This window comes from Electrophorus electricus, chromosome 16 (genome assembly GCF_041902795.1).
Source record: "Electrophorus electricus isolate QZ-2024a chromosome 16, ASM4190279v1, whole genome shotgun sequence".
Classification (NCBI taxonomy): Eukaryota; Metazoa; Chordata; class Actinopteri; order Gymnotiformes; family Gymnotidae; genus Electrophorus; species Electrophorus electricus.
The window spans coordinates 21705737-21727500 of NC_137512.1; the positions used below are offsets into that span (position 1 = coordinate 21705737).

At 41.7% G+C, this 21764-nt stretch overlaps 3 protein-coding genes across 14 annotated transcripts; 2 read left to right on the forward strand and 1 right to left on the reverse strand.

Moving 5' to 3' along the window:
• The first annotated feature begins 93 nt into the window (after positions 1-93).
• Positions 94-5965, forward strand: hnrnph1 (heterogeneous nuclear ribonucleoprotein H1). 7 transcript variants are annotated; one of them, XM_081699364.1, is made up of 11 exons: positions 94-240; positions 1133-1228; positions 1309-1464; positions 1562-1705; positions 2261-2399; positions 3419-3597; positions 3689-3792; positions 4002-4137; positions 4233-4316; positions 4412-4510; positions 4848-5965. In XM_081699364.1, exons 2-11 carry the CDS (start codon positions 1144-1146, stop codon positions 4949-4951), a joined length of 1230 nt encoding a protein of 409 aa, XP_081555490.1. In that variant the 5' UTR covers positions 94-240; positions 1133-1143; the 3' UTR covers positions 4952-5965. The 7 variants fall into 7 exon arrangements, with proteins under 7 accessions (XP_081555490.1, XP_081555489.1, XP_081555488.1 ...); XM_081699363.1 differs by lacking the exon at positions 94-240 and adding an exon at positions 294-350; XM_081699362.1 differs by lacking the exon at positions 94-240 and adding an exon at positions 300-512.
• Positions 1753-13254, reverse strand: rufy1 (RUN and FYVE domain containing 1). Of its 5 annotated transcripts, none has more exons than XR_014117696.1 (18): positions 12949-13253; positions 12359-12532; positions 12137-12254; positions 11511-11612; positions 11236-11359; positions 11091-11152; positions 10543-10678; positions 10144-10245; positions 9937-10053; positions 9283-9450; positions 8865-8962; positions 8449-8568; positions 8066-8195; positions 7633-7727; positions 7483-7531; positions 7126-7203; positions 3669-3761; positions 1753-2367 (listed from the first exon to the last, which is right to left on the reverse strand). XR_014117696.1 is itself a non-coding variant. In XM_027016697.3 (17 exons), exons 1-17 carry the CDS (start codon positions 13226-13228, stop codon positions 2344-2346), a joined length of 1977 nt encoding a protein of 658 aa, XP_026872498.3. In that variant the 5' UTR covers positions 13229-13253; the 3' UTR covers positions 1753-2343. The 5 variants fall into 5 exon arrangements, 3 of the variants coding, with proteins under 3 accessions (XP_026872498.3, XP_026872496.3, XP_081555487.1); XR_003411075.3 differs by having other exon boundaries at positions 3656-3761; XM_027016697.3 differs by lacking the exon at positions 3669-3761.
• A 1114-nt stretch (positions 13255-14368) lies between these two features.
• Positions 14369-17486, forward strand: hbegfa (heparin-binding EGF-like growth factor a). Of its 2 annotated transcripts, none has more exons than XM_027016669.3 (6): positions 14369-14598; positions 15429-15647; positions 15774-15963; positions 16089-16244; positions 16374-16462; positions 16586-17486. In XM_027016669.3, the coding sequence occupies exons 1-5, from the start codon at positions 14559-14561 to the stop codon at positions 16444-16446; spliced, it is 678 nt and encodes a 225-aa protein (XP_026872470.2). In that variant the 5' UTR covers positions 14369-14558; the 3' UTR covers positions 16447-16462; positions 16586-17486. The 2 variants fall into 2 exon arrangements, with proteins under 2 accessions (XP_026872470.2, XP_026872471.2); XM_027016670.3 differs by having other exon boundaries at positions 16589-17486.
• The last annotated feature ends 4278 nt before the right edge of the window (positions 17487-21764 follow it).

The window sequence follows — 21764 nt, forward strand, 5'->3', positions numbered from 1 at the left end:
AATACACGCACGTAACATTTTTTTTAAACAGAAGTGTTGCGTCGCCTTTACAGTCTGATGAGCAAGACAAAAATGTTTTAGGTTTTGTTTTTTGTTTTGTTTTGTTTTATATGGCAAATTAAAACCTTCATATCGCTCACACGGGACGTAAAACCAGGGACGAGAGGCATCTGACTGCAGGATTTGGGCAAAGAGGGCCAAGGGAATCTTTGCCGACCAAACCAATTCTACACCAAACCAGTAGGTGGCAGTATACACATCACTTCATGTACGTAACCTGAAATCAACAAAGAACGGTGTGTCGCGTCTCTTCGGCTAATCGGCCTTTTGGTAGTCGTGGGATCGTTTGTGTGAGTTCGGCGTTGACTGTAGCTCGGTTTTTAGTCATTGTCGATCTGCACGTTTTTAGGGAAATTCTTACGTATTGGATTTGGTGGAGGTAGAATATCCGTTCGCGTTCCTCCGTTGGCAGAAGAGCATACGAAAATAGCAACGTTTTGATTTGACGAAAGGTATGTGGGTCAGCTAACAAGTTAGCGTTGCTCGCTCGCTCGTAGCCTGCTAGCTACTCAGCTGTCGTCGAAGTAGTTCTATTTTAAAACTAATTATTTTATGTGTGTGTATGTATACTTACTTATTTATTTATTTAGTTAGTTAGTTAGTTTGTGCTACCCAGCAGCTAAAGATATCCAGGTCGATCGTTCCCTTTTGTCAGTAATTAGCATAACTAGCTTAGCTGTCTAGCCGGTTGGTGTAGGTAGATGGCTAGCTGACCGAACAGCTCGATTGAATAGAAGATGAAGGTAATTGTCTCGAATGCTTTGGCGATTCTCTATCCCGTTGATTCGGTAGTTAAAAACTTGAGCGGTTTCTGTTCGAGTTCTGAAAACCTCCATTATGTTCGCGGTGGCCCATGTAAGGAATGAGCATATGGCCGGTTATTAGCTGCTGGTTGATCTAGCGTTAGCTGGGTTTTCGTAAGCATGTTGGGTTTGATTGACTGTGGTACGACAGGATAAAATTATTAAAAATACGAAGTGTTTACCTAAACTAATTTATAAACTAATAATATTTGGCTAAATTGTCCTAACCGGGAACGTAATCTTACAAAACCTGTTTGCCATGTCAATAGTTTCGTTGAGCATGGCAGACGGAGAGGGTTTCGTAGTGCGTGTGAGGGGTTTGCCTTGGTCCTGCTCAGCAGACGAAGTGCAGAGATTCTTCTCAGGTAAGTGTCAAAGGAAAAGATTTATGTTTCTACTTAATGTGTAATGCAGTCTGATTACAACTAACATACTTTGATTACAGAATGCAAAATTGCGAACAACGGCACAAGCATACATTTCACATACACAAGGGAAGGACGACCAAGTGGAGAGGCGTTTGTGGAGTTTGAAACCGAAGAAGATCTAAAAATTGCCGTCAAGAAGGATCGGGAAACTATGGGACATCGCTACGTCGAAGGTGGGCCACACAACTGGGTGTTTTTTGTGTGACATGCACAGGAGAGAATTTAAACATGCAGTGACTAGAGACTAATAGATGCTTTTTGCGGTTTCAGTGTTCAAATCCAACAGTGTTGAGATGGACTGGGTCTTGAAGCACACTGGCCCAAACTGCCCAGACACAGCAGGTGATGGCCTGGTTAGGCTTCGGGGTCTGCCTTTTGGCTGCAGTAAGGAAGAGATTGTCCAATTTTTTGCAGGTACGTTCACTAGAACGTGTGGTTTTATTCCACACATCAGTCAGAAACTCAGTGACTCACTGACTTTATTCTTTATACAAACCATAGTATGGTGAAATGCAAATGTCACTGTTTCTGGACACTGGAAAACTTAAGTTATATTTAAACTGATACCTATTTTAACTGGAATAAATTGATTTGAAATACATAAAGATCAAAACGGGTCACTTTTGCCATTCTTTAAAATATCATCTTTGATTTCTTTATTCCTTTATTATGATCTCATAACCTTTAACAAGTAAATAACTTCCCATATGGTCTAGTTTATGAAATTTGCTTTATGTACAGCGCCAATGAGAAATAGACATTTCTTAGACACCTGACTACTCTCTCATATTAGTGACCCTTTTTTCATTGTTACAATAAGTTATTACTCATTGTGCATTGCACCCCATCTGGTATTTACATGTAACATCATTTCTAATATGAAAAATCCCTTAGCAAACTATAAATTCATGTTAATGGGCTTGTGATTTAATATGTCCCCCATTGGGGTTATCTGTCCTTGGGTTGAAGGGTTGGAAATCGTGCCAAATGGGATAACATTGCCGGTGGACTTCCAGGGGAGGAGTACGGGGGAGGCCTTCGTGCAGTTTGCTTCACAGGATATAGCTGAAAAGGCTCTAAAGAAACACAAGGAAAGAATAGGGCACAGGTGGGGATGGTTGGCTGGCTGGCTGGATAAGTTGCTTTTCTTATGGTGTACACCTCTCAACATATATGCACTGCAGAAATGGCAAGACATTCTCTCAAACTGTTTGTAGTAATAATCACATAGCTTTCGGAAGATGAGGCCCAGTTCACCCAAAGTCATTCTGTGACCATGTTTATCTCCATCTTTAGTGCTGAGTGAGCCACTGAATGAGACTTCATCCAAAAGGAGCAAGTGAAAGGAAACATGTATTCAAACTTGTTCTGGATTCTAACGTGAAGGCATTCTCTACTCTTATTACCAGCAAACAGCTTTTGTTTGGGTTTTCAGGATGCCTATTTTAGCTGAGAACATGTTTGCATATGACTGTAGACTTGGAAGAAAACACTTCTGAACTAAAAGACCACCACTAGGCTTTAGCCTTAAGTATATGATGACCTATTCAAGTCAGAAATCCAGAGAAAATCCAGTCAAATTTTGGTGGCTAGCAGTGGTCTCTCAGCACTAAGTTTGATGTGCTAGGAATCTCTCAGGTTTATTTTTACCACAATGAAGACTTCAGCTCATGAGGACCCGGTAAACACAGGTAATACTGAGTCAGACATGACGGCCTGAAGTCTCTTCCTGCCATGTTCTATGTACTCTGCTATGACAGGGTGACAAGAACGTAATCCACAGTTACAGTGATGTCACATACCAAGAACGTAACCCATGGCTGCGGCAGTGTCGACTGTTTGCATGAGTGGCCATAAGAAAAGTTGAATGAGGGTTGAATGATACTCTTAAATGTAAGGATCCATATATTTATATTTGTTTGTTTTTTTTCCTTCATTTTTCAAACCACAAAGTCACTGAATGGAGTCATTGCCAGTTATTCAGTGCTCAAGTTGTCAGGGTGTAATAATATTGTAATCCCCCCTCCAGAGGACCCTTTTAGTGGTCCGTTATTTGTGCACGCAGCAATGCTCTGTTGCCTCCAGTCCACAGGCCCTGGTTCCATCGCTTTCCCTTGGTCCTTATAGGTACATAGAGATTTTCAAGAGCAGCCGTGCAGAGGTGCGTACCCACTACGAGCCCCAGCGTAAGGTGATGGGCATGCAGAGACCAGGGCCTTACGACCGCCCTGGCGCCGGGCGCGGCTATAACAGCATGGGCCGTGGGGTCTCGTTTGAGCGAGTGCGTCGTGGGGGATATGGAGGAGGTATGTGTGAATTGCCAGCAAGGAGGTGCCTGTTGCGGTACTGTTTAGTATGTCTTACTGTGCTTGTTCACCGTTGTTATGTGCTTCTCAGACGGTCGTTACGGGGATGGAGGTTCCTCTTTTCAGAGCACAACAGGGCATTGCGTGCATATGAGAGGACTTCCCTACAGAGCAACAGAGACGGACATATACAATGTGAGTTCATATACTTGTTTTTGTGTGTGAGACCCCAAAAGAAAAGTTTGACCCAAAAATGGTGAAGCTAATGCCCATTAATTAGTATTATGCAAACATGAATAGCTTTGATTTGCTATTGTTAATATTAAGCTGCTTTTTGTATTTCTAATGATGCGTCCCTGTAGTGTGGAACCATTTAATGTGTGCCTTGTTTGTCCGATCTGTAGTTCTTTTCTCCCCTGAACCCGGTGCGTGTGCACATGGAGATCGGGCCTGATGGGCGAGTGACGGGCGAGGCCGACGTCGAGTTCGCCACACACGAAGACGCAGTGGCTGCCATGTCAAAGGACAAAGCCAACATGCGTGAGTAAACCATCACACAGGATCTCTGGAGGTTTAGGATATGCACAGATGCCTGTGCAAAAGCATCACTCAGTGCCCCCTGTTTTGTCTTGCAGAGCATCGCTACGTGGAGCTGTTCCTGAACTCAACAGCAGGAGGCGGAAGCGGTGGATATGGAGGTCAGATGATGGGAGTATTGGGTTAGTCTACCGTTTAGGCTGTGCCGTTTTTGACGGAACGGGTTTGGAGCCGCGTGTTGCTCTAACTCGCACTGCGCTGTGCGTTTCACCTCCAGGAAACCAGTCATCCTATGGGCATGGCAGTCAGCAGATGAGTTCCGGGTACAGTGGTGGCTATAGCAACCAGAGCAGCATGGGGGGGTACAGTGATTACAGTGAGTGTCAACTCCACTTTACCACAGTGTGACAGGTAGAATGCTTAGCTGCTTGTTTTATAGTTATTTATACAGTGAACCCAGATGAGATCACACTGTGTGGAGTCCTTGTATCAGCAGTGACCCGGTCACTGTATAAGCACTTAAGTTGGGTCATCTTTCTAAAAAATGACTCTTCTGTATCTGAGGAAGGGACAAAAAAAAAAAAAAAGTGGTGTTGGTGGTTATTTTCAGAGTCTAATGTGGCACTATTTGCTTGTTTGAGCCCATTTTTGTGTCGTGTGCATGGCACTGAGAACTCCCTGGTCCTAAAGTTTGTATTTCTCTCTCCTGTCAGGTAATCAGGGCGGAATGGGGACCAGTTACTATGGCGGAGGTAGCCGCGGCTCCATGGGGGTGAACGGTCTCAACAGCAGCATGAGTGGTGGCTGGGGCATGTAGCCACCACTAGTGCCTGGTTCCTCTCAGCCTGGAGTGAATGACCAGTGACCAGCACTTAGCATTCTCCTGTTTGTTTTAAAACCTTTTTTTTTTTGGGGGGGGGGGGGTTGTTATTGAATTCATTTGCTTTAGAGCTGGTTTAGTGAGACCTCCTTTTTTTTTTTTTTTTTTATATTCTTCTCATGTGTCTTTTTATCTTATGTGGATGATATCACTGAGAGGGAGCCAAATACTTTTGGATAATTACTTTTTGTTTGGTTTTTTTGTGTGTAATAAAAGTGAAGCCAATTGCTGGACATGCTACATAAGTTACTGTGGAAGAGTGGAGCGGTGCCCAGAAACAATAGTTGTTTTTTTTGTTTGTTTGTTTTTTTTAAATCTATATATGTATGCAAAAGTGACCATGTTTCTCTACCTAATTTCAAAATGGGATCTTTGGGGTGAAAAGTGTTATGTTTTACAGTGGAAAGCTGATCTGTACTGCTGCAAAGCATGTTTGCAGGAGCACAGAGTGGGCTACAGCTGTAGTGTTAGATGCATGTGCTAATTATGTTTGAGAGCTCGCTCTTCTCCCTCCAGTGTACTGAATTTGTATTTTTTGTAGTGTGGTGCACAGAATGGATTCATGTCAGAGTTTTCTCTTTTTTTCACAGATGGACTGCTATTTTGCTGGGGCAGTGTTTATTAAAATCTACATAATTCTATAAAAACTGTGGAGACATTTTAAACATGACTGCAACTTTCTAAACAGTGCAGATGGAGAAAACAGAACTGCACAGACAAGAAATCGTTGTACATTCTAAAATAGCATTTTGTATTTAAATAGTTTGTTTAAAAAGTTAGTTCAATGTTTAAAAAGGTTGTTGATTAGTATTAGTGAATTAACATGGTGGAACAGTGAAAAATTACAATCATCATCTCCCTACCCTGTGTGTTCCTCTTATCAATTTTACCAATTAATATGTCTGTTTTTGTACCCCAAGGACAAATTAAATATTAATTCTTTTGTTTAAACATTGCATACATTTTTCGTATTGTTTGAAAATTAAGTATAGGTCCTATGGTCTAAGAACAAATACTGATACAATATTACATACTTTAAGCCTTTAGTGTGCACAAAGTATAAGCTCATGGCACAAAATGTACACCCAGGTCTCGTTAAAGCCATCCACTATGAGTGTATCCATGTCAGCATTCCACTTCTGAATCTGCTTTGTGTACATAATCAAAGCTGCCTTCTGTAAGATTTTTTTGTTATTGTTGCTGCATGGTGGTCCTCAAATTGTATTGTCTTTGTTCAAATTCACCCTAAATATGGCCATTGAGAACATGCAGAAGGGGTAAACATCTTAGTAAACAGGTGTATCACACATGGGAGGCAGTGTTGAAAATCTTACAGAAAGTAGCCTCAAGAGAAGCACTTTTTATTGTTCCCATCATCCACATTTAGAAAAGAAGGGGTCATGAGTGAAAACACGGCTCACATTTTCAGGGGCTCAAGAGGAGTTTGTGTTTTCAGTTAGTAGTAGTCTCCCTAAAATGGAGAATATCGACAAGGTGGGGAAAATACGAAGTCATAACCAATCATGCTATACCATATTCCTTTTAAAAATCACATTCTCCCTGTAGAAGAAATTACTTTGCATATAATTTGCAATATTTATACTGCCTAAGGGCTGAAGAAAGGTTTCCAACAAGCTGAAAGCCCCATAAAATGCCAATGCATATGAATCTGTTCTGGCTATGCCACAATGTGCCTGTTGCTGAGCATGTTCCTGTCTGATTTGTGGCTGCTGAACAGCATCAAGAACTGGTGGAGCTCCTCTGGAGAAGAAGAGTGTGGCAGACGTCGCAGACGCGCACCGGCCTGGGATATGACGGAAGAGCCAGCTCATTGCTAGAACAATTGCTGCAGTAAATGTCGCCACAGTTTCTGCAATGGTGCTAAAAAAGGAGGTAGTGAGAGTGGAATTAGACTTGCAACTTTCTTACAGAATCGGGGGAATCGAAATATCAAAAGCCCAGAAACCCTCCAATCGTAACATGGACCTTTGGTACAAGGTGGTGCTTTGGGTTTTACTCAGCTCAGATTGCTAGGTAACTCTCCCAGCCTGGTTTGTTAACTGCCCCTCAACCCCTGGATGTGAGTGTAGAGGGAAAATGAGGGTGTTTACCTTTCTGCGAGAGATGGAGAATTCTTTCTGGCATTGCTTGCACTGTGTGGCCTCGTCGTCCTTCAGCCAGGCATGGCCCTGGAAGAGAAAAACTTACTTGTGGCCTCACCTCTAACACCGTGCCATGTAATTAGCCCATGAATTTTAAACATGATGTCTATTCCGCTCTTGAGATGCACCAATGACTACTATAATCAATCTTTCAAAATGGCTATTGAATCTCATCAAATGCTGGAAAATTTTAAGCATCCTTAACGTCTATTGATGCTTCTATGAAAACTTTCAGAAGCGTTTCGTAATCCTCAATACTTAAGTAAATGTATTAACTGATGACTGCTCCACTGCTGTTGACCTTACCTTTAAAGCTTTGTTGACCTCTTTAAAGTCCTCCATTTTTAGTTTGGATCTGCGGATTAACAGCAGTAAGTAATGATGAGAAAGGCACAGCTGAGTATGACTTGTTTACAGCGCGTCTTGCTGGGACAGTCTGCTAGGCATCTGTCTTACTGGCTGAGGTGAAGACCCATCTCTTGGAGTGCCTGTTCCTGCTCCTCGCACAGCTGCTGCAGCTGTTTCTTCTCATGCTGCAGCTCCAGCAACTCCTGGTGGGACCAAACGTTATCGTCGGAGAGTGCTTACGCAACAACTACAAGTCTGAGACAAATCAGTTATACTTAAATGTCACCGGTGTGCCAGTCATTAGTCTGTTTATTGATATTGTTCCCTCCTTCCCTCCACAGTTACTATATACTGATAAGGACATTGACACAATAGATTAATGCACTGGGCTCTGCAAAGCTGAAATGAGGCGGTTATACACGTGTAATAAAAGCTGAACTGTAGCTCACAAGCGTTTTGCAAAAATAAAGGAAAAAGAAGTAAAGCTGTCTGAGGCAGCGGCGTGCTGTCTGGAACAGGCCAATGAAGAATGCAGTCTAACCGTCTGCAGGCCCTGCAGCTGCTGCAGCTGGGTGCGCAGTTCACCGCTGTTGTCCTGCTCTCGCTGTAGCTCTCGCTGCAGTCTCTGCCTCTGTGCCTTCTCCCTGCTCAGCTCTGCCTCCAGCCCCGCCCTGACCATTGCACACACAGGCACAAAATACATTTGGCCAAAAGGGGGGGGGGGCGACCTCATGAGCCCAGCACTGATAAGTGCGCTTGTAAAGAATATGTAAAGAATCCCCTTTAAAACTTGACCAGAAGCACAAAAACCTGGATAACAATGAATGCAAATACATCCACCACTTGGCATTATTTAACTGACATAGTGCTAAACATGGTGCCGGTAGCGTATGGCGTGAGTGCAGTCAACGGGGCAGCGGGGACCTCAGCGAATCGAGGTCAGACAGGCGTTTCTGTAGAGCGTCCACCCGGCCTTTCATTTCTGAGCGCACCTCCTCCTGGGTGTCCTCTGTGCTCTTGCGTCCACGCTCAGAGATCTGCAGCCTTTAGGGCCAGGAAACACATTTTACTTTCAGTTGTCTCATATGAGGCACCCCTGCTCAACAAATGTTCTCCACTAAACACAGAGGCTTCCTGTTTATCAGGTTAGTGAGGCGTTAATGATTAGGAAATGAGATCTGTATACCCTACTAATTTGTTATACGGCAGTTTAGGTTTTTGTACTGTTTACAGCTCTATTGCAGTATTTTCTTAAGATTAGGTTTTGGCACTAGGACATGCTACTTTACAATTCTATGAAGGAACTGAAGGGAATGTGTGCTAAAGCCCATGAGGCTTGCCTCAGTTCCAGTTCTCTCATTGATGTTTCCATCTGACTCATCTTCTGCTCCAGCTTCAGTGCCTCCTCCTCCTTCCTCTGAACCACTCTGCCAGCATCCTTATGTGGCCAGCAGAGGGAGACAAAGAGTTGAGTTGATTCTACACTAATAAAACGTTTTACTCAACAGTTCTGCATAAATATGGGCTTAAATCACACAGCACTACGTAGTTTACTGTTTCCCTGCAGTGGGGTACCTGCACCAGCTCATTACCCAATTATCAGACAGTTCTTTTATTACAGGGCTCACCCAAACCACAGGACTCAAACAATCTGCAGCAGTCCTCCACATATTTATGTAAAAGGACACCAAGGTCATCCAACATATTTGGGAAATTCAAGCTAAAACTCTTAGACTCGTATTTCAGGTGCATCAGTACCTGTGCCTTGTTGTACATGTTGAGGTTGAGGCTCTTGACCTGGTCCAGCTGCTGACGGAGTGCGGCCAACGTGTCCTGCTTCTCATGGATGTCCTTCTCCAGCAGTTTCATGGCCACCTCCATCTCCTGCTTGAGTCCCACCTGCAGCTCCAGCTCCTTCTGCAGCTCCTGCATGGTCAAATGGACCACACATCGCCTTCAGTGATCAGCTCCCGCTTCATTTGTTGAGCTGCACTGAGCTTGCACCATGGAAACCAGTAAATGTGTGGTGATTTTTAATAAAGAAAAGGCTGATATTGGCATTAACGTTTCACAGTCCAATAAATAACGTCCAATAAAATCTTACATGAGCTGCTTCAAATGCAGAATACTCAAATACATAAATGAGCTAGGACATGCACATATGACAAACGCAATGAAATAGAGCCCACTAATGCCAACAAGTCTCTACGGATTGCTATTATTTTTATGCACACTTATCCAAATCACGTTAAGCTTGCATATGTGAAAGGATGCTGAAATAAGCAAGGAAGCAAGGAAACGGTAATGACGGAAGGAGAACAATGAAACCATCACGAGTCTGCCGACCATCCGCTCCGTTCGGTTAAAAGATCATGCAGAGAGGAAGGAAGTGCAGGGGCACGTGTGACTGACCTGTCTAATGCGCTTCTCCTCTTTGTACTGCTTCCACACCACATTGTACATTTCATCCAGCCCCTGACGTGTCTGGCGGTAAGTCTCCAGCTCAACTTGGCTATCCTGCAGTGTCACCTGGAGGGGAGTGCATAGGAGAATCAGCACATTGTTAGCGGCAGGAGCGTTTCCCTGAATGGGGGCACGTTCCTGCAGTCTGAGCGCTACCTCCTCTTTCCTCTGGCTGCTCTGAAGGATGCTGATGTTTTCCTGGCGAAGCTGCTCCTGCTCCTCCCGTAATGAATTGATCCTGTCTGTGGCCGCCGACAGCTGCAGACCACACACACCACATTCAGCACTGCTAATACCTGCAGGTCATGCTAATGAATCAAGACAGTTGCAAGGGACATCAAATTAGCTCCAGGACCATACTGGAAACACAATATTACGGAATGTACTCCATAGACAATCTCCCAGTAGTCACATGTTGTTTTAACTTTCCTAATGGTTACTAAGGCCTACCTCACAACTAATTCACTTATGCAAATGTTTACAGTACACAGCCTAAAACATAATAAAAAGCAAGGCAGTGAAAAGTCTCTGTGATGGTCTCAGAGAGGCTCTGACCTCCTCTATGAGTTTGCTGTTGGTCTTCTCCAGTGAATCCATCTTGACCTGAAGGTCAGTCACTGTGCAGCTAAGGTGGCGGTTCAGCTCCTCTATGTAGTGCTTCTGATCCAGAATCGCTGTCATTTTAGCACCACTGACAACAGAAAAAACAGTAAGAAAAACTGAAAACAACCACAAACCTCTTCTGTATGGCCCACAGAAGTATACAGTGGTTTTCAACATGTCATTAAAGGTTTTGGAACTAATGCATTCTTCATGAATTGGCAGAGACATGAAGCATGGAATTATGGGATATGTCAAGTACTAATTGTCCTCACTGTTAGTAATTAGCAAAGAACAATATACATGCATAATTACATAAATGTACATACATGTAAACACAATTATTAAAATATATTTTCAGGCTCCAGACAATGTAATGTGATAATTCATTTAACCTTTGGCCCCATGGGAGAACAATTTACAAAGATTAGCACTTTAGTTAGTACAGAAAACATTTTATGGTGAAAGTTACAAATGATGCTTGGTATACTAGAGTTACTCACTCTTGTGTGCTTTCAGTTGTCTGTGGGTCCTTTAAGTATAGGGAGAAGTCAATGACACCCACCTAAAACGAGACTCCTCTAGTTAACAAGTGCTCTACTCCAAAATGGTCCCAGAAACGATTGCAAGCTGCACTGCACATCTCACCTGAGAATCTAGGTCTTCCCCTTTCACGCAGAGGTTGGCATCAATGACGTTCAGGCCCACCAGCATACCAGCAACCACGGAGCCCTCTTCCTCCAGTAAGAGAGCCCCCAGCTCATAAAATTCCCTGGCATAAGCAAGAGACCAAAAATATATAACAGTTAAGGGGGTTAAGGACAGCATTTCAAATGCTAACGACTGATTTAAACCGCACTGAAATCTTAGTGTGCAGACAAGAAGCAGATACAAGTAAGTGTGTTTAGTGAGGGTCTTCTCACCCCAGAAGGTCACGTCGGTTTATCAGAACTTTCAGGTAATCTGCCATTTTTTTCTGCATGAGTGCCAAATGTAGCCAGGCTCTAGCTTTCCCAAGGCCTGTCCTGTGAAAGAGAAAAAAGGATGAGTGTGGTATCGATCGCTTAGCATTAAAGGTACTGAAAGCACTTCTGCTTCTTGTATTTACACTCCAGCAACTATCAATAAAATAGATACTCTAAGAAAAAAAAGTTTCTCCATGTCTAGCCATGGTTGTTTAAGATGATCAATAACTAATTTTCAACAAAGTCCAGCTGGATTAACCCATCAAATGATTTCTTTACAACAAGGTGTTTTTATTTGCCTGTGCTTACAGCAGATAAGCTTAGCACTATGCGTGCATGTCATTGGACGGAGGGGCTCTTGAGAAAGGTTTGGACAGTGAGCTTGGAATCTAAGGGAGAGCCCATGTGGCTAAATCAGGCACAAATTAGAAAGAATTATAAAATCCATTACAGCATGACTCTGCACAGTCTTCATTATTTCACAGGTGCCCATCACAAATCTGTAAACACTGAAGACATATGTACTATTTAAGCATTGACATATATTACACATAGAAAAGATGTGCACTTGCATGGAGACTCACTTGAGTCCAGGCATATCTCGTACACTTGTGGCAAGGTCAGCAGACTCAGGACACAGTTTCTCCACCAATTCCAAAGGAGCCCAGATAGACTTATTTTGGCCAATAAAGGATTTCTTAACTGCAGAGTCCATATGATATTGAGAAGAACAAAAATCATTATAAGCAAGTGCTAAAAACAATACACCTAGTTTAGACAATGGTTATTTTAAGACTAAAATTTACCTTTCAATCCATGTTTAAGACAGTGTTCCAATACCACAAAGAACTGTTGCAAAGGTGGATATTCTGAATCTAGCGTCCGGCCCAAGTTGAGAGAGGACTGGATCAACACTTTTATGCTGAGTTTCATCATGCTTAATAGATTTGACCGCTCCACTGACATAGGATCCTTCAGCGCTAAAATGACAGAAGACACCAAATCAGGTTTGTATTTTACTCACGTAGTAAACTAGCTAGATATGTACTTTCCAGCCACGCACTAAGCACAAGTAATACAATGTGAAATAAGTCGGTAATGGCCTGAAGAAGGTAGATGGGTAACAACCGTAATATTATAAGATAGAATGGCTTGAGTGATTGTAGTTACGGGGATCTTGTGAACTTTATGTGCGGGGAAATCCGTCAGAAACTAACTAATCAGCTAGACTGCTAACTAGCCAACTAGCTCACTCACTCACTCACTCACTCCGTTGGCTGGCTAGCAGAAGTAGCTGTCAGAAGTATTCGCTATGTTAACCTACTGACATTTTTGGCCATGGCCAATGGACTAGTTCAACACTCTTTAAAAGGGGGCTGTGAAACAGGTTTCCTACCAGGCTTTGTAGTGTCAGAGCTGTCCGGAGGAGGAAGATGACTGGGTTCAGACACAGATGAGGTGTTCCTCAAGCCAGTAGTGTTGACATTGCTAATCGTCTCGGTTGCTTTTCGAGCCAAGGACAAAATTGGTGCCGACCAAGAGCTGTCAACTGGTTTCTGCTTGTGTTCCCCGTAATTTTCATATGCCACAGCATGGTTTTCATCTGCTGTAGTTAGTGGTTCTTCGTTTTTGATATCATTGTTGTGAACTTTTTTGTTTGTGTCTTCATCGGCCATTTTCCGAGTCTTAACACGTGATGTGAGCTAGGCAAGAGTAATCGCTTATGTATGTAACTAACAGGTAAGAGAAATCGACCGAAGATTCAAGCGCTCTAGTGATCTAAGGCTACTTTTAAAATTTATTTTCTCCTGTATTGCAATTTACCATCCATGTTATTTTCTAAACATTCCCTTGAATTCCCTACTGCCGTAACAAAATTATGCATACTTTTATTCAAGAACATTATGACTTTTATGATGGGCAAAAGCCAATGTGACTTGTGTGATTTGTGTCAGTTTTTGAACTGCAAAAACGCTGAATGCGGATATGTATGCTATTAATTAGGCTATATACAGAAATAAGAAATTTAACTTTCGTTAGTCAGGTATGACCTGTTTAAGACAACCGAGCACATGTTGCCAAAGGGAGTAGAGGTTAACTTACTATATGTTTCACTAGATGGCATTCATGCGTGTTGCAGAGTAGTAACCTGTATCTAAACTTAAATGTACTGTTATAATGTTTTATAGAGGTCATCGGTGATATATTATAATGCTCTAATCTAATCTTTTGGTTTTCTACTGTGCATTTGCGAAGAGGAAAAGAGAGAATCTTATGGACGAGTGAAATTAGCCATGGCATATTGTTGCGCAAGGGCAGGCTCTGTTTGTAAAAATCAAATATGATCATATTTTCTTCTTCTTCTTCTTCTTCTTCTTCTTCTTCTTCTTCTTCTTCTTCTTCTTCTTCTTCTTAAAACAAATTAATATAAAATAAATAGGGATGCATTTACATTTTTTTTACACCCACGCTGTTATAACCTGTTTTGTCATTATTGATAAGACAATATAACACCTAAGCAATTATTCGCCATAACACAGTCAAAAACTTCAAATATCTGTGTATAATTTTGAGCTTTCAGAACTTGGGTGGTAGCCTATCTTCAAATATGGTAATAGAAAACAGACAAAAAAATAATTAAATACTATGTATAATGCAGTAATTTAAAACAAAAAGAAAAGAAAAAAAGCTGTACAGACAGGGGAACCCACACCGGGAAGAGAATATAGGTGGTAGCTGATAGAGGTCTCATTGTAGCGTGAGGTTCACACAGGCGTGGCTCTGCCTTGATCTATTTAAGTGCTTGCTGTCCACCAGCAGTGATTTCTTTCGCTTAACTCGGACGAGGGAAAGCTGCACTGACAGATACCCCAAGAGTGCTGCTACGGCCCGAAAGCATCGGCGGATTATTGCTGTAATTTTGAATTTGGTGGAGTACACAAAAAACGCCTGAATTCGACAGCGGACTCTTTTTTTTTAACCCGTTAGATATCCAGATTGGAAACTATGAAGTTTTCAACATTCGCACTTCTCGTTTATGCGCTCGGTAAGTATAGGCTGGCGTAGGTGGGGTTCATGGTTCATTCAAGTCATACCCTTTTAGTCGTGGCCTATGTAAAGTCATGTAACACATTTTATATTGAAGCGTTTGCGTTTAAACTGATATGCAATGCACGAAACTAAAATTATTCACTTTAAAAAGTTTGCGGATGGCTTGTTTCTTGATATTCATTAGTATGACGGCAGCAGTGAATATTAGCAGCGAATACTGTAGCAACTGTTGTTCAAGAATCTTTTCTTAGATGGCAACAATGTCACTCAGTTGGTCATCAACCTATTTAAGAATAGTCTTTATGTAACATGATATATTTATTTTTGACCGGGTGTTCATGCATTAGATCAGTGTCTGTGCATGTAAATTTTGTAAATCTGACCTAGCACCCTCTAGGGGTATAGAGTGTATCAGGTAATTTTAAAATAATTTTTCATTTTCAAATAAGATTACGAAAGCATTTTTTCTTAAGTTGTATTTAGCTTTAGCCTGTTCTGTATGCTGTATAGTGGAAAACAAATCTGGTCTATTTGTACAGACTGAAAAACTGACAGCTTGGTTTGTCTTGAAAATGCAATAAGTCTGCAAATCACATTTGCGCATTGCCCTGGCATGATTGCCATGACCTCTCGTTACTCCCATCGAACTGCAGCTAAGATTTTAGTAAACTTTACATCGATTTTATTTCATTCATTTCCATGCACATAAATAATGATTTTTGATTGTACTGCACAAGGACCTGCAGTTGGGGACTGTGTGGCATACCTGAGCAAATGAAGAGTGAACAAATCTTATGAGAGATTTTCTCTCTTATGTCTTTCCAGTGGCTTTCACCCTGGTGAGCAGCGCCTCTATAGACAGGTATGAGGGCGAGAAACCTGCACAAACAACCGTGATTCACCTGTTACACACATCAGAGACACAGAATGAAAAAAGACCTGCTGAGGACAGCAAGCACGTGAGCTACCAGGAGGAGGAGGCGGGTGAAGAATATGACAGCTATGAAGAATACGAATTGTCAGGAGATTATGAGATACCTCGAGGTAATACAGCAGTTTTGCAATATCGGCAGCTGGGCATACACTCCATTTGCTTTGATAACACATTTATCCTTTGAAAGTAATTTAACTGTAAACATTAATTGTCCAATTGTTCTGTTACCTTTACAGTCGCATTTTCAAGCAAACCTAAAGATCCGAGTACAGTACTGAATGCAGAGAGGCGTGAAACTAAGGAGAGAAGGGGAAAGGGGCAGAAAAAGGGGAAGGGGAAAAAGAGGAACCCGTGCCTGAAGAAATATAAGGACTTCTGCATTCACGGGACATGCCACTACCTGAGGAAGATCGGCCCCTCGTGCATGTGAGTGCACTGTCTCCATTATCTGCTGCAGGCTTTTCCTTCGTTTAACTGATTTAGGGTATTCCGAAGTGCCCACAGTTTTAATCCAGCTCTCATAGATTTTATAAAATGTCCCATGTTTACAGTTGTAACCAAGGTTATTCCGGAGAGAGATGCCACTCGTTCTCGCTGCCTGTATGGAACCGGGATGAAGGTTACGATCGCACAACGGCGCTGGCTGTGGTCGCTGTTGTTCTCTCCTCGCTCTGTCTCACCATCATTGGACTTCTGTTGGCTCTCAGGTGAGATATTTAGAAGATAGCCTGTGCCCAAGATATGGCAATTTAGAAAGACAAAACCTGATCAATGAGAAGCTTAGCATATCTTTTCAGATATTTTTGTATATCAATTTGTTCAATTTTGTCCAACAGGTTTCACAAACGAGGCACGTATGACGTAGAGAATGAGGAGAAGGTTAAGCTCGGCACACCCCCACATCACTAACACATAGGAGCCCGTGGTGAGCAGGCCAACCTTCAACCATGCTAAAACAATGCCCCCCACCCTGCGATATGCAGGCTTCAAGCTGTGTGTTCTTTGTTTATGTTACATCTGTTCTCCTCCTTGTCTCTTTAATTTCAAGAAGACTGTGTGGAACTTCTACCTCAAAATAAAATGGAGAAGTGAATTGCCAGGAAGACAAGCACAGTGCACTTGAAAAGAAGGATGACTAGCTGTGCCGCAGGAGTCAGAGCTTCTCTATGAGAGGCTGTACTTCCATATGATTCACTGGGAGGTTCAGAAAGACGGTCCCATCAGCCCAGAACCTGATGAACACTGGAACTCTCTTTGGCCAAGTGAATCTACACTGAGGAAAAGTGGACATTTTGGGGCGAGAGTTTGTCTGGGTAACTCCCCAGAGTTGAGACTGTAGTCTGGGCTGGGACATTTATCATTTCCTCAGAGAGAAACAAACCGGTCCCCAAAATTGCTTGTTTTTACCAGTTGTCTTTTTCTATGTTGCATTGTGCACTGTAAATATTAATTGTTTATGCCTTTCTTTTAATTTATTTATTTATATTATTAATATTTATTCAGATTTATACCAACCTTGTCCAGCCCTAACACACTGGCCACGTGTTTAAAAAGGACTACATAGTGTTTTATGTTTAATAATATGCTATTTATTAAAATTTTAGAAATCTTAGAGATTTAAGTGCTTTTCAGAAGTAATAGACAAAAACTGTAGCATAAAAATGAAAAACTACTTTGTTGCTATTTTAATATTTGCATTAGTCATGAAATATAACCTAAATCTTTTAAGTATTTTTCCCTCCATTACAGTGTTAAATGTGCTCATAGATGTGTTTTGACATTTCATAGGAATATTCACAAATGATTGAACACACCTTTTAAATGTCAATATTGGTGTGTTTATGGAGAAAAACAAAAAACATACAGTTTCATTTGGCCAGTAAACTGTTTACACTGTCAAATCAGTGTGTTGTTGTGAAATGTGAATTAAATGTCCTGCTATAACAAAACTTGATGTCTTTTTAAACTTTTCTTTGTCCCTGTATCTGATCCACAGTATGCCTGAATCATGGCCCAGTGTATCATGTATATTACTGAAAACGTTTTTTCAGACCAACATGGTTCAGTGACTCACTTCTGCCTGTAGGCAGCTGAATCTGGTTTACCGGTTTAATTATATTTTGGAATAGGACTGATAACACAAATATTCCGTCCCAGCTCTGATATGAAAAAACAAATATTTGTCTACGCTGCCTCCTGTTACTGCTTCACTGACTTCTTATAGTCCCACTGCACCTGTATCCTGACTGTGTTTTCCCAACATGTTCCCTTTCAAAACCTGTGAATTTCAGATTATTGCATGTCAAAGCTATAATCTGGCCTGGTTCATGTAAGTTCATTGATTTAGTGAGTAACACTAAAGCGGCACAAAATATAGAAATAAATTATGGCAACCAAAATGACAATTTTCACTAAAATAGTCATCTAACCAAGTTTTATTGTTCAGTGCCATTTTCATGACTGCTACTCCATTCTCATGTTGGCCAGAACTCCTGCACCATGCTGGTCAAACTTCCTTTTATAATGGGACCACTTCCTTGTTGGTAGGAAGCACATCGAAGGCCTCATTGTGAGATAAAAGGAAAGAGGAAAGCCTCTGGAGTCAGCAGCCAGCATTTGGTGACTGAAGCTTCTCCTCATTGTGACTACATGGCATTCAACAGTATGACCACACACACGAGAGAGATCATTTCCATTCAATGAAGTCTTTGTTTTAGGAAGCATGAGCAGGGCACCACAGGAGTCCACCTCGGGGCCAGGTGTCTCCATGAGAGGCACACTGGCACTTGTTAGAGGAATTTTACTGCATTTCATGTGGGTCAACTAATTAGCTGGGTTTAGTGAGCAACAGTGCTTTGCAGTTTGGGGACCAAGATAACTGTTTTCAGGAAGGTTCTCCTTTATTGTTTTCATAATGTTTTAAGTAGTAACTCAGTTTACTGGATTCTGCTGCTACAGTATTATAGGGAGAAGTCTTGCTCAGATTAATATTATTTTCATGGTTCTCATTGTATATTGTCTTTTTCCATTATAGCTTAGCTTAGGTTCAGAACCAGTCTTACAGAGCTCATTATTTATATGCTGTAGCTAATTATATAGTCGTTGTTTTTTTATTTGTTGTTTTGTGGTTACTTTACCAAACTGAGTGTGCTATAAGTAGCCAACCACTATCCATATAGATACTAGTGGTTCTTAAATGATGCACAATTAGCCTTTAAGCAACTAAACCCCATCACATATGCATCTGGGTAAAGATATATGTCTGTGCGAACGTATGGGTTTTTGATCATACTCCATATGGCATAGGTCCTACTCCACATGTCGCACAGTAGGTTGAATATTACTGAAAACCCTTTATCAAGGGAAGTTGAAAAGTCACTGACGCAAGGATTGCAACACTTGAGGTGGGTCTGTCTTTCCTGGGATCACACAATCTGTAGCCTTGGGTGGTGTAAGATGGCATAGTTGAGTAACCGTTAATGGGTGTCTGTAGGAACCTGCCTTACCATAAGTCCTGTGGTTGTTAAGCAAGGTATTTCCTTTTTCATTCTTAACAATGGGCCCATTTCAACTTTAGAGTGGAAGCTTGGGGACGGACAGCTGAAAAACTAATCAAAAAGTGTGTCTGTACTCTGTCGAAGCATCACTGTGGCACTTACGTTTGCAGGAGAAAGATGCCAGCATGTGTGAGGGTGCGCAACTGTTCTGAGCAATGGCTGGTGGTGGTACTGCTTCACCTGCATGTTTGTTGAGCTGGGTCACAAGCAGTCTTCCTCAGTGGTGACCCAGCAATACACTGTCACCTCACTGCTGGTTAATGAGTAATGGCCTGCTGATACTGTCACTGTGATACTGTCTACTGATACTGTTAATAAAAATGCTCTCTGGTCCCAGTGAAATTAATTTTCATTATTTACAAGACAGACAGCCCACGCATATAAAGAAAAGGGAGATAAGGTTTCTCAGCTCATATTGAATGCTAGCAGGTTAATTTGTGATTTGTACACTACAATTTTCACACACATTTCCTTTATGACAAAAGCCTTAAGGCTGACACGCTATATCTGCTTAAATAAACTTCTATGGCAAAAATATATATATATGTTGGAAGAAACCTTTACATTTGTGGTACTTTTACTGTCTGGGGAGACAACTGTATACTTCAAAAGAGAGCACCTGTCTGCATCAGACTGTCTTTAACCTTGCCAACTCCTCTCTACATGCATTGGTATTGCAGCCTATTCCTTGCCACAGTCAACTGCAGAATAAATAGCTATGACACCTCATGCCTGATAGCCTACATGGGCTTGCCAATGGATTCCTTCATAGTGACTTCATAGTGAAGTGGACTGGACACTTGTGTAACTTTATCACATTATTAAATTCTCACCAAGCTATTTACACTCCTTAGAGGCTCTGAACTGAGTTATATGTCAAATGAGAGTAGATTGTGTGTGTGTGTGTGTGTGTGTGTGTTTGACTATTGTTGATATACTACTATATATACTATATATAAGATCAGTAACTCTCCTCTTGTTGCTTACCTTATACACACACACACACAAACAAGCATACTCTCAAGACTGTGCCTAACATTTGCCTAACGTTCTTTTTGCTATATTGCAGCATACTGGCTTGCAGCATAAGGAACATAATGACTTGCATTTGACTCACTTCATAAACCACTGAATTTGCTGAGCCTCCACCCTTGGCTTCCACTTCCCCTGTGAGTGAGTGTTGTGGTTTGGAAGGATTAGGATGAAGCGTGCACGGCTGGTTTGTGGAATGACTCTCCCTTGACCTAGTGGATATCAAGCTGATGAAGAGCTTTCACCAATGACTATGCTATGTTGAATGGAAAGGATACAGCCACCTAGGACAGGGATTTTAAATGTCTCGTTCTAAGATTATAGATTACGCCTGAGACCTAATTTAGCAGCCCTGGTAAACAGGAGGCTTTTGCGGAGAGCTACCAAGGTCTGTTTTACTGTTCCCTCTACCTCCAATAAAATGTCACCACAGGAATGCCTGGAGCACTTCATGGTACAGTCTCTTCCACTTTCCCACCTTCTTCTCTGCCCGCTCCCTATTAGCTAATAGCTCGTGTATTTTGCTGCACTGTCAGGAGGCGTAGAGGCTCAGAGATCACCTCTGTCTCATCCTGGCATTTTTTATACTTGATCCTTTGTTTCTTTTTGGCTCCATGACAACGGGGGAGCAGAGCTCAGTCTGGTGGAATGCTAGAAGGGGATTTTCAGTGATGTCACTGATGTTGGACTTGTCTAGAATTACTGGGCCAACCCAGAATGACAAAGGTCGTGCACCGAAGAAACATTATAACAGGCATGGAGAATAAACTTCAGGGGGGTTAATGTCTGCATAAGAAGATGATCATTTTGCTTGTAATCAGACCATTTTTTTCTATTCTCTAGCTTATTCCTTATTTATGTCGTTTGTGCATTAGATCAGACATGGTATAATCTTAAACCCTTAAACATTTTAGTGACTCAAACAAAACAGAGGGAAGTCCCCTTACAAAAACTCTGCGTTAAGTGCTTTGCTCAAGGGCAAAGCAGGATATTATCTGCTACAACAATAATTCTTAAATCTGATCAGAGAAGCATGTTCAGACAAAGCTGAGACTAGTTGCAAGAAAGCATAACAATGTCAACTAAAAAACAACTAAAAATACTGTCCATGTGTTTCCAAGGATGATCAGATATCAGAGGCAGTAAAGATCAGATGTCACATGTTTAGATGTCTAAGACTATATCAGATTTCAAATTAAACAGTGAATATCAGACATGTCAGATATATATATAAATGTCATTGTTAACCAAATCATCATTGTTAACTCAGGAGCCATGCTGATCTGATGCATTGTCTAGCCACAATTAACATCAGACTGCAATGTTAGTAATAAAGTGGTCTTTCTGTTTCCTCAGCAAATCTAAATGTGATTTATTACCTTTGGAAGCAGCAACATGAAAAATAGTATGCTGTAACCCCTCACATGGACCCATGTACTTGTAAAAACTGAAATGGTGTGTGTGTGTGTTTGTGTGTGTGTGTGTGGGGGGGGGGGGGTATGGGGTATATTACTCAGACATTTCCTTCATTGGACTGAGTAAGAGTGAGTCAGTGGATTCAAGGCTTTATGCCTCAGCATGAAACACCTCTCTTACTGGGACTCTCTTCTCAGTTCCAGGGCTGACTGAATGATGACT